Source organism: Myiozetetes cayanensis, unplaced genomic scaffold, assembly GCF_022539395.1.
Source record: "Myiozetetes cayanensis isolate MyiCay16 unplaced genomic scaffold, myiCay2020 scf22, whole genome shotgun sequence".
Taxonomy (NCBI): domain Eukaryota; kingdom Metazoa; phylum Chordata; class Aves; order Passeriformes; family Tyrannidae; genus Myiozetetes; species Myiozetetes cayanensis.
Window position 1 is genome coordinate 5,711,745 of NW_026087434.1, and position 10,880 is coordinate 5,722,624.

General features: G+C 46.7%; 1 protein-coding gene across 2 annotated transcripts; it reads left to right on the top strand.

Moving 5' to 3' along the window:
- The first annotated feature begins 3,153 nt into the window (after positions 1-3,153).
- LOC126641906 (ankyrin repeat domain-containing protein 40-like) lies at positions 3,154-9,908 on the top strand. Of its 2 annotated transcripts, none has more exons than XM_050319068.1 (5): positions 3,154-3,287; positions 3,825-3,973; positions 5,494-5,982; positions 6,525-6,700; positions 7,413-9,908. In XM_050319068.1, exons 1-5 carry the CDS (start codon positions 3,154-3,156, stop codon positions 7,554-7,556), a joined length of 1,092 nt encoding a protein of 363 aa, XP_050175025.1. In that variant the 3' UTR covers positions 7,557-9,908. The 2 variants fall into 2 exon arrangements, with proteins under 2 accessions (XP_050175025.1, XP_050175026.1); XM_050319069.1 differs by having other exon boundaries at positions 5,497-5,982.
- The last annotated feature ends 972 nt before the right edge of the window (positions 9,909-10,880 follow it).

Sequence of the window (10,880 nt, forward strand, 5' to 3'; positions counted from 1 at the left end):
GGAAGGAAAAGTGGCTGCTCGAGCCATGAGTGCACAGCACCATGTGTGGTTCCCAGCAGATTCCAAAGGGGATGGCCAGCCCTCCGCTGGCACCTGCCTCGGTGCATCCGGATCCACGCAGGATCCGCTCTCGGCAGGGAGGTGTGGGCACGTGTGCCCTGCACAGGTACAGCACCGCGGGGGCCTGGCGAGCACGGGCACAGACAGACCCAGCTGCCATATGGGAAAGGAGCAGGGAAAGGGCAAGTTCTTGGCTCTGCTGGGATTTGGTGTGCGCAGCACTGGTGCCAATAAATGGGGAAGGGGCGACGCGTGTGGGGCTCCACGCGCGGGGCACGAGCAGGAGGGCTCATGGCGGCAGTGGGGAGTTCTGAGTCAAGTGAACTCGCTGCTAATCCTCTTCCACACAGTCTTCCTTGCAGGAGGAGATCTCATGACTCTGGGGAGAAGTACATTGTGTAACTAAGCAATGGTGAGCCCGAGCCGCATTTAACAGGGCTTGGCACAGGCACGGCGGAGTAGGATACTCATCCCAAGAGAGCGTGAGAGAGAGCATCTCAGTGCATCACCCGCCGGCTTCGAGTCCTTAAAAGCCCTGTGTGGCCTTGAGAGAGGAGATCAAGTAGAGGGGGAAAAAAAAAAAAAAAAAAAGAGAAAAAGCCCATAACCCCCCAGAAAGCAGCTCCCTGCACTGGCTCCCCTGCGCCTGTGTGGAAGCGTTGCATAATGTCCCTCTGCACCACACGGAGCTTTGAAATCCGCAGGATCAAAGCTGTATGGAGACACTATGGATGTGCCGAGACAAATTTAAAGGCATTTTACGATTATAGCAAGAAGCACAAAGCCACACTCCGGGTTCCTCTTGCTGTTCCACTGTGACATCTAGTGGCAGCAGTACTGGAGAACCAGGAATGGTGTTTCTGGTTTGGGGCCTATCCCTGCACCTGCCACCCAAACAGCTTTTCCCCACCTATCTGAGAGTTGCCTTGCATGACTTTGGAAAAGACTCTTTTGCCACTTTATCCTATTAGATTTATCCAGATGTAACAAATTGGGATTTAAAGCTTTCACACTGTGCAAGGGACTGTCCTGCTTCCTATAAGGTATCCCTAGGTCTCTGCTTTGGTGTGCCTTGTCTTGGTTTTACAGCTTTATGCCACAGATGCTGAAAACAGACAAAAGGAACTGTGGGTTAAGAAGTGATCATTTAAGATGCTTTTACTGAAAAAGGAAGCAAGTTAAAATTAAAATATTCAGGTAACAGCAATGTCCAGTGAAGGTTGGTCTTCCAGGTCTCTGAGGTCAGAATTCAAGGCTGTTGCTGGGTAAATGTTGTTTGCAAAACATTCTCTAAATCCAGTTGTTTCTCATAGAGTTGAGTCTTATGGTATGAGCTGGGCAAAATTTTTGCCCAGTGTGTTGCAGCCTGTTGCACGGGATAACCAGCATGTGATGTGGTGTGAAAAACTTACCACTGAGTCACCGTGTAACCTTTGCCATGGTAGCTAAAAATGTCACCACTAGCTTGCCCCTCCTGCCTTCACAAGGGCAGTTTGCAGGGATGCTTCTCTCTTAGAGAAACAGAAATGTCTGGCCTGTGGGCTTCTGTCTCTCCTGTTTGTTTGTTTGTGTTTTGAAGCTTCATTTATATGGATAGATATTTGGGAACTGCTTGGATGGTAATGCTGCAAGCATTACCACAGCCTAATTGCCACAACTGCCAGAGCAGGAGCAGCAGACAAAAGGAACAGCAACCCAAGTCCAAAATTAAACGGTAGGTTAAAAATAATGTCACTAATAAGAAAATTAAGCAATGAAATAAAAAGATCAAACAGCTTAGTGCAAATTTCTCCTTGGTGGTAGACGCTGATGCCAAAACAGAAAGCCTGGAGTTAAATGAGCTCCCCAACACAGGTTGCAGTGATTTAATTAAGAGTGTGGGCAATGTGCTGATGAGGAAAGGGCTGGGAATTGCAGATGCTAGGGCTGGAAATGTCTGGGGAAACCCCTGGTGGGTTTTACTCCTGACCCACAGATTTGAACCCATCCTTGTGGTACCTGCCCAGTCCCAGTCCCTGGATTTGAACACATCCTTGTGCTACCTTCCTGGCCCCAGCCCATGGCAGCCTCATAGCTCGAAGGCAGGAGCCAGGCTGCCGGTTAAAAACACCCTGAAAAGGGCAAGGCCAGTGTGATGGATGAATGGTTGGACTTGATGATCTTACAGGTCTCTTCCAATCTGAACGACTCTGTGATGTGCCTTTGCCAGGCAGGCGGTTTTGACCCACAGTTTCTCCCTCTCCCTGTGATCTTTCTCCCCTCAAGCCTCCACACAGGGCTCAGAGTGGTGAGCGAGGCTGGGATGAGCCTATCAGAGGAAATGCTCCAGTTTGGGGCTTTTCACCCTGTCCAGGATCCCACTCCAGCACCCGGAGGGGTCACACAGAATCATCTGGGTTGGAAGGGAACACTGGAGATCATCCAGTCCAACACCCTGCCCAGGCAGGGTCACCTGGAGCAGGTGACACAGGAATGCATCCAGGTGGGTTTGGAATGTCTCCAGAGGGGGAGACTCCACACCCTCCCTGGGCAGCTGTTCCAGTGCTCTGCCACTTTCCATGGAAAGAAGTTCATCTTCATGCTGAGGTGGAACTTCTTGCACTTTAGTTTATGGCCGTTGCTTCTTGTCCTGTCACTGAGCACCACTGAAGAGTCTGGCACCATCCTCTGACACCCGCCTTGCAGATATTTATATGCATTCATGAGATCCTCTCTCAGTTTTCTCTTCTCCAGACTGAACAGGCCCAGGTCCCCCAGTCTCTCCTCGTCAGAGATGCTGCAGACCCCTCACCATCTTTGCGGCCTCCGCCGGGCCCTCTCCCGTAGCTCGTTGTGTTTTTCCGCAGGGAGGTGCCCAGAGCGGGACACACCATCCCACACCAGGGCCGTCCGCTCCGGGCCGGGGCAGCCCCGGCGCTGCCCGCCCGCCCCGGGCACAAGATGGCGGCGGCCGCGGGGGCCGGAGCGGGGACCCGGGGCGGGCCGGGCCCGGCGGGGCAGCGGCGCTGAAGAACCGCCCGGCGCCTCCCGACGGGCTCCGGAGCGGCGGGGAGGGGCCGAGGGGGGCCGTGCCCGGCGTGCCCGGCCCCGGCCATGAGCGGCGCGGCGGAGGCGCGGGAGCTGGAGGAGCGGCTGCGGGAGGCGGCGGCGCTGGGGGACGTGGCGGAGGTGCGGCGGCTGCTGGGCGCGGGGGCGGACATCGACTCCCGCAACGAGATCAACGGCTGGTGAGGGGCTGCGGGGGACGCGGGGCGGGCCGGGGCCGATGCCGGGCTCGGCTCCTCTCCCCGCTGCCTTTCCCTGCGCGCTGTTGGCGGTGGTTGGACTCGGGGCGTCCCGCACGCCACTCGGGCGTCCATCCATAAGGCGTGGGGTGGGGGGAGCCTCTTGGAGGGTCGCGGCTCTTGTGTTTCTTAGTTTCCCTATTTACGAAAAAGGAAAAGCTAATCTCGGGAGGCTCGGAGATTTACTGCTAAAGAGGATCACGATAAAAGCAGGCCGCCCTCCTTCCACCTGTCACTTCGCGTTTGCCCAAGGACCTCTTCCAGTCGCTGGTGCCAACACGGGATAGCGATGGGAGTCACTCCGTGCTGTAGGAAAGCAAAGGAGGGCTCTGCCCCGCACAACTTACAGTAGATTTAGAACTTTAAAAAGCGATGTAATGAAGGAAACTTTACTCCCAGTTATCCTCACTTTACGCACAGCTCAGGTGAAGTGGGACTTGCTTGCCATGGATCCCAACTCCTCTGCTCTCCTTCCCGCAGGACCTGCCTGCACTGGGCCTGTAAGCGGAACCATGCTCAGGTGGTGTCCTGCCTGCTGGAGGCTGGAGCGGATAAGCAGATCCTCACTGCCAAAGGAGAGCTGGCTGCACAGTTAACATCAAAACCAGAGATCAGGAAGATTTTGGGAGGTACCATTCCTACCTTAGAAGTCATCTAGAATTCTTGGTCTAAACACTAAAGCATTTTTAGTGCTTTTATCTGAGGCAGTGGATTGGCAAAACTTTGGCTGGGACCGTTGTGTCTCATTAGATAAGTGATTTTTAACTGGAATTCATACTTGGGCAAATAGACATGGGGCTTTCAGGTAGGAAGGCCTTGTATTCTGTGCTGTGTCACCAAGGGATGGAAGAGCAGTATGCGTTGGGAAATGTGCTGCTGCAGTCCTGTTTGCTGTCACTAAGCAGAAGCTAACATGCAGGAGGCTTTCACAACTGTACAATTTTCCTGTTGTCTGACCATAACGGAAAATTACAAATCCTTTCAAAAGAACTGCATCATTCCAGAAAGTTAACGGCTTCTGGGCATGTTGTTATACTGTGACTTGCAGCATGATTAATTTTTGCCCCATAATTCTGCCATCTACACTTTTCATATGCAGAGCAATCCCAGTTAGATGTGTGTGACACTCCTGAACGCTGCCAGTGCCTGTTGCCCATCAGAATTTAGGTACTGTGCTCCAGATGAAAATTTTAAAGCGCTTCACCTTTGGAAATGTTGATTTTCTGTCTTCCGCTGATTGCACTTAAATTGCTCTCTACAGTGATCTGCTCTTACATCAACAGTGCAGGGTTATCTTAAATGAAGTTGCAGCTAAATCGTGACTCAGGTTCCGACAGTCACCACTGAAGGAATGACATGTTCTTTGCATGATACCTTTGTTTCCTTTAGGGAAAAGTGCTCATCTCTTGGGCTTCGTTTGTGGCAAACGACTCACATTGTTTTTACCATCTAAACTGTCAAGCCCACAAGGATGAACCCTGATCACAGCTGCCTTCATTTTCTGTCTGTTAAGCTTTCACATATTTCCTAGGGAATAAACACATATCACTTAGATTCTCCTAGTTTTTATTCTGGGAGTGTGGTGCTATTAAGCTGATCTTTCTAAACTGCTTTGACATTACTGTTAATGTCCTGTAATCCTCAGTCAGGCAGGAATGCCACTTACTGCAGTGCTTTTAAGCAAGAGAAGAGTTTGTTTGGGTATTACAGCAAGTAGTCACTTGCCTGAAGAAATACTATGTTGAATTTGCTGGCCTGGGTCTTAGTAAACTATTTACAGCAGTGCTATTAAAAGCATTGTAAAATGAGATTTAATAAAGAACTACTGGCCATACAATTCCTTTGAAAGCATTGGAATAACACTGCTAGAAATGATGCGTCTTTCAGTGGTTATTTTTTTCCCCCACTTTGTTTTTAAAACATAGGATATACTGTAGACAGTTATAGGTTTTTCTTTCACTTTATAGCTACTTGCCTCCCAGGTATTTCATGCTTATGGTACATTACTATCATCCTTTGGTGACCTTGGAATGCGATGTAGTTTTAAGACACAACAGGAAAACTATTCAAAATGAGAAAGATCTGTCCAGTAACATGATGGTTTGTTTTCTCTCCCCGTCCCCTACTTCCCATTTTCAAACTTCATTAGTAGAGGAAGAAACTGAATGCCAAGGAGTGAAGGATTTAAATTTGCCAATTGTTGCAAACTACTTGGCCAACCCACCATTCCCTTACGTTTACATCGAAGAAAGCATTCCAGGCAGCTTGGCAGAATCCCAGAATGAAAGTGCTTCCATCTCTTCTGCTTCCCAGTGCGAAACCAGCCCTTGTCCATCAACAACTCAGGTCGACAGTGTATGCACACCCTCGCCATGCAGCAGCCAGGAGGATTCCCCCGTGCTGGACGCCGTGGCCCCGCCGCCCCCCGTGCCCACCACTGGCACAGCCCCGGCACACGCCAGGCCAGCGGTGCCCAACGGCCCCGTGTGCCCCCCAGCCGTGCCCCCCGGCACGGGGCTCTGCTCCCCAGGAGCACCCAGCCAGGCCGGGCCTCTGCAGCCCCACACCTCAGTGACCAGCCCCACCCCGGCCTTCCAGCCCTTCTTCTTCACTGGGACCTTCCCCTACAGCATGCAAGGTAAGGAGGGGCCATTAACTGCCCTTCTATCCCAGTGTGTGCCGTGGCTTTGTTAGTGGGGGAATAGTGAGGTTAAAGAGTCATTCTGCTTCAGACTCAAGTAGAACAGAGGCAGAGAGTTGAGTTCTGTGGACCCAAGTATCCTGAATTTTTTCTCCTGCTCTGCTGCTATGATGCCTCTATTTTAACCATGGTAACTCTGCAAACGACTGGAAAGATCAGTCCAAGTGACATGAAAAATTAAATTCTACACTGTATTATTACAGAGTCAAATGCAGCTCTGGTAGTTTGGTTAACGACTTCATGACTGGGTGGATCAGAGTTTAAACAGAGTTTAAACATGGTTCCCCTGTGTACTTTTGCTGGAAGCTTCTATTAACTCACAGTGTTTCTCAGTGAGATCACAGTTATTGTATTATAAAACCTGAATCCAGAAGATAATGGTAAATTACTGAAGTGTTAGGTTTGGGTTGGTTGCCCTTTGTGGTGGTGTTTTTTTGTTGTTTGTTTTTAAAAAAACACCTTTTAATCCTTTCTCTCAGAACTTGTGCTTAAGGTGAGAGTCCAGAACCTCAGAGACAATGACTTCATTGAGATTGAACTGGACAGACAAGAACTGACCTACCAAGATCTGCTCAGAGTGAGCTGCTGTGAACTGGGCATTAATCCAGAACAAGTAGAGAAGATCAGAAAGCTCCCCAATACATTAGTAAGAAAGGTAAGAATTGAAATCACAGATTAACTTGACTTTGCACTTTTCAGACACCAGAGAAGGTATTTTTCTAAAAAGATTGGTAAAATGTCACCTTTGTTAAAAATCAGAAACTTCAGCACACAAATGCAAAAGGATGTTGGGATTTTCTTAAAATCTCATACCTTAAAAATATTCTTGTCAAAATGCGCAGAGTATCCCAGAGTGTCCAACTCCTAAAGCACATGGAACTATTACAGACTTTTAAAATGTATCAGAAGCACTGCATTAGGGTGCTTTTAACATAATTGCCGTGTACTCCTCAGCCTCTGCTTGCCTAAAAGAACAAACAGTAAGTGGAAAAAACCTCCCGAATTGGCATATGAATAATTTAAAGATATGCTGTTAACAAATGAACACGCTCTTCTGTTCCAAAAATATCTGTTCGGGAGGTCCATAAATGAGCTTGATCACAACTCTCAGGCGTGTGACACACGCAAACACTGCCAAATCATAATGGCATTCGAGAGGAAAACGTACATTTTAAGGAGAAAAACCAAACAAGCCTTCTTTGAAAGAAAGAAGATATGCTGGTAGGATTTTTTTTCCCTTCTTGTTATTTATTCCTATCATCAGGTGTGACCTCCCTGAAATTTTAGTTTTTACTTCAGCTATTTTATAAATAATAACAACCACCTATTTTTAGGAGTAATGTGTCACTCTGTCTGTTCTTTAAAAGGACAAGGATGTTGCCAGACTCCAGGACTTCCAAGAGCTGGAGTTAGTTCTCATGAAAAGTGACAGCTCTCCTTTCCGAAACGCTGCAGCTGCTCTGACAGAGAGGCCGTGCTACAACAGCAGAGCATCCAAGCTGACTTACTGACTCTTGGAGCTGCACCTGGAATGTGAACACCTGGTAATGACAGGCTGCTGCCTTTGGAAGGCAGGGAGTTTGAGTGTGTGTAAAACCTTAAGTTATTGTTAGGGTTACTATTTTAACTAATAGTTTATATTTTATATTTAATATCCCTTTTGCTTTTAATTTTTTACTTGATACTGTATTCAGCTAAGGGATACCTCATTTGTCTACTAAAAATCACATGCTTCCAATGTATTTCAAGGAAGTTTATTGGTTGTATTGGCACGAGAGGGCAGGAAAGATGTCATTACTGATACGAAAAGTATGACCAAGTAAGAGTCAGGGAAAAGGAGATTCAGGAAATTGTGTGTGTCTCTGTGTGTGTGTATATATATATTTTAAAGTTCCTGATTAAGTTAAACGTCAGAGGGTATACCTAGCAGACAATGAACACTTGCTCCCTAAAAATGTGAAAGGTGCAAGTCCTTAATCTCTTTCTTGCCCCTTCCAGATGGGTTATCTAGACATCTTAATGCTCTGAGGTGACAGGAGAAACACTTTAACTGGGCTGAAAATAAATGGAGTGTGTCCACATTTAAATGTTTCTTTCCCATGTGAGAATATTGTACCTGAAGTGATGGCATCCCTCCACCAGATACTACAGAAGCCTCTCTTAAATGCTCCTTAATTAAGTCACAAAACAAGATGAAGTGCTCTTTCAAGGGAAAGCCCTTATGCTTCAAGAGATAGGGAAGGGACCCCCAATCTGTGTTTATATTTGTGGTTTTATTTGTTTACTGCTCCCACCAGATGTCAGTCCCCTGCAGTCAGGTAAGCTGTTTGTGGCCCACCCTCACAGCAGTTACAGGGTGTGTGGTGGTTTCTGCTGTTTGAGGAGCAGTGGAAGCACAAGTGTCCTTGTGAGGGATCACAGCTGGAGGGAGCAAACCATGCTCTTGTGAGCCAGACTGAGTGGGAAACACAGCGCAAGCAAGTAACTAACCTTAACTTTACACAATGTAGTCTGCTATTGCTTTTTGTCAGTTAACATCCATCTGTGGGTTGAACAAAGTATTTAAGTCGCAGCATTGCTGGAGTATAAACAGGCTGGAGCTTTTCCTGTTAACGTGGCAGCCTGCAAAGCTACACTTTGGAGGCTTTTTGTTTTCTTTTGTTCCAAAAACTATGATGCTGACCTTTGCACCAAAAACCTTAACTGGGTCCTGAGGTGGGTGGAGGAGCAAGGGACTTTTTCTGCATGAGCTGATTTTTCTTCCCTCCCCTTTTCCCCATTGTATTGATTTTCCTTCCCTCTCTGCTTTATGAAGCTGCACTAGAGCAGAGCTTCTGCACAGCTGGTGCTGTGTTTGTTGTTGTTGATCTGCACTGCAGTGTCGACAGTTAGACTATAAATAGTACCAGCACCATGTTTTGGTAGGAGCAGCATGGCTAGACCCTCCCAGTGTCCTGCTTTATCCCTGAGGAGCTCCCCCAAGCCCAGTCTGTACATCTTCTGCATGCCAGGAAAACACAGAAACCCCTTCTGCCAGCAGAGAGTATGAGTTCAGGATTTCACCAAGTTACTTAGGCTTAAAATTCCTTCTTATTGTACTCAAAGTAATTATCATCCTCTGCCCCACATGCCCATATACATCTTATCACCTCAACCCTGCTAACTGTCCACTCTCAGTCCTGGCCCTTCTCAGCCAGGAGCTGAGCTACTTTAATGCCACGTTCAACTCCTGGGAAGCTCAAGACTGTGACACAGTATGAAGTAAAATTTCCTAACTAGGGCTCCCACTTTGTTTTTCTGTAGGACAGGAAAGGAGGTTTTAACAATTGTGTATTTATCTTTCCAGCATAGCTTGGAGGTAAGCTCAGATTATGTGCAATAACTGTTTGAAAAACAGTAGTGGTTAAATGGCTCTAAATTAATAAGAGTATCTAATTTCCCGTTCCTTTATTTAGGGAGTCAGTGTAAGGACTGTTTCCACTAACTACTGAACATTCTGCTATAGGAGCAGCTGGTTTAAAAAAGCTTTATTTGCTCTAGTTTCCACCAAGAATAACTGTTAATGTGTTAAGACTTAAACTTTAATCACGATCTGACTGTAATAACAACAGTAATAAGTCTATGCATTCAGAGAAATATTTTTGTATGTTTTATGCAGTTTGATAAACTCTAAGGCACACTAATTACGTTAACTGGTTTTTGTTGGGTCTTATTCTTTGAACAATAACTGCTGGTATGACAACTGAGACTAAGTTTACAAAACTTACCGTTCTTCCAAGGACTGCTTCTGTTTGCACTACAAACTTGTACTGAACTGATATTGCTACTCTTCACTTATAATAAAGTATCAGTTGTTTCAAATACTTCAATCTCTTTCTTTTACAGAGTGGGGGTCACTTTAGAGTGGACAGGATACTCTTATTAAAATTTTAACACAACTTTGAAAAATTGCAGGCCAGTACATTTTTAACACCCAATAAAAGACTATCAGGTTGTCAAAAAACAGTACAGAAAAAGCACGTAAGAGGTGCTTACTTTTAAATTAGCTACTTGCATTTTGCTTAGCATTCCTAGAAAATCTGGGATGGTATTTATCTTGGGCTTGAGCTTTGAAGATACTTCTCACGAAGATGAACTTGTGGTGGAGATGTTCGTTCAGTCAAATCTGGACGTAGTTACTAGAAAGGCCCCGGGTTTCCTATTCTCTGCAAAACAGAACTTTCCTTCATCTTCAAAGCACTAAAGACTCCATTATCAGACATGTCAGAATCTGAATCCCAGATACAAGGTACCCCATTTTATCATTTTTACTTCTGCAAAATAAGGGGACATATAAGTCCTGTAACAAACGTGTTCAGTAGGAGGTACAAGACAACCATTTTTGCCACTGAAAGAAGTGGCTGAATCTTGCATCACAGGTTTCAAAAGGAATGTGTCTGCAATTAGAACTTGGTTATAATTTTACTTGCTCCCACTTCCATTATTTTTTCCAACCCCCCCACCACACCCATTCTCAATGCCCTGTGCCCATGCATGTGTACCTGCTTCAGAACAATAAAAGTCAAGAATGGAACATGGCTGTCTGCAAGTGGTGTCATCCCCTTATCCAAACCCCAGCACTAGTCACCAGAGGGACCAACGTGCAGATTCTGAGTGCACTTGCACACACACACAGGCCACACAAGGCACACCACAATCAGCACAAGCAACTCACAATGGTGCTCTGTCCGTGTCTGACTTCAGTTACATGGACAGTCATGTCCTGAATACTAATGGGAAGGATAATGCTTTTTAAAGAATGTAAATTCAATGCCTTGCAGCCACAGCACTGACTA

What these genes read in the sequence shown, in the direction of transcription:
- LOC126641906 (XM_050319068.1), top strand. Translation starts at nt 3,154, where the DNA reads ATGAGCGGCGCGGCGGAGGCGCGGGAGCTGGAGGAGCGGCTGCGGGAG. An exon ending in GATCAGGAAGATTTTGGGAG is followed by an intron (nt 3,974 to 5,493) that starts GTACCATTCCTA and finishes AAACTTCATTAG; the next exon opens with TAGAGGAAGAAACTGAATGC. An exon ending in CCAATACATTAGTAAGAAAG is followed by an intron (nt 6,701 to 7,412) that starts GTAAGAATTGAA and finishes GTTCTTTAAAAG; the next exon opens with GACAAGGATGTTGCCAGACT.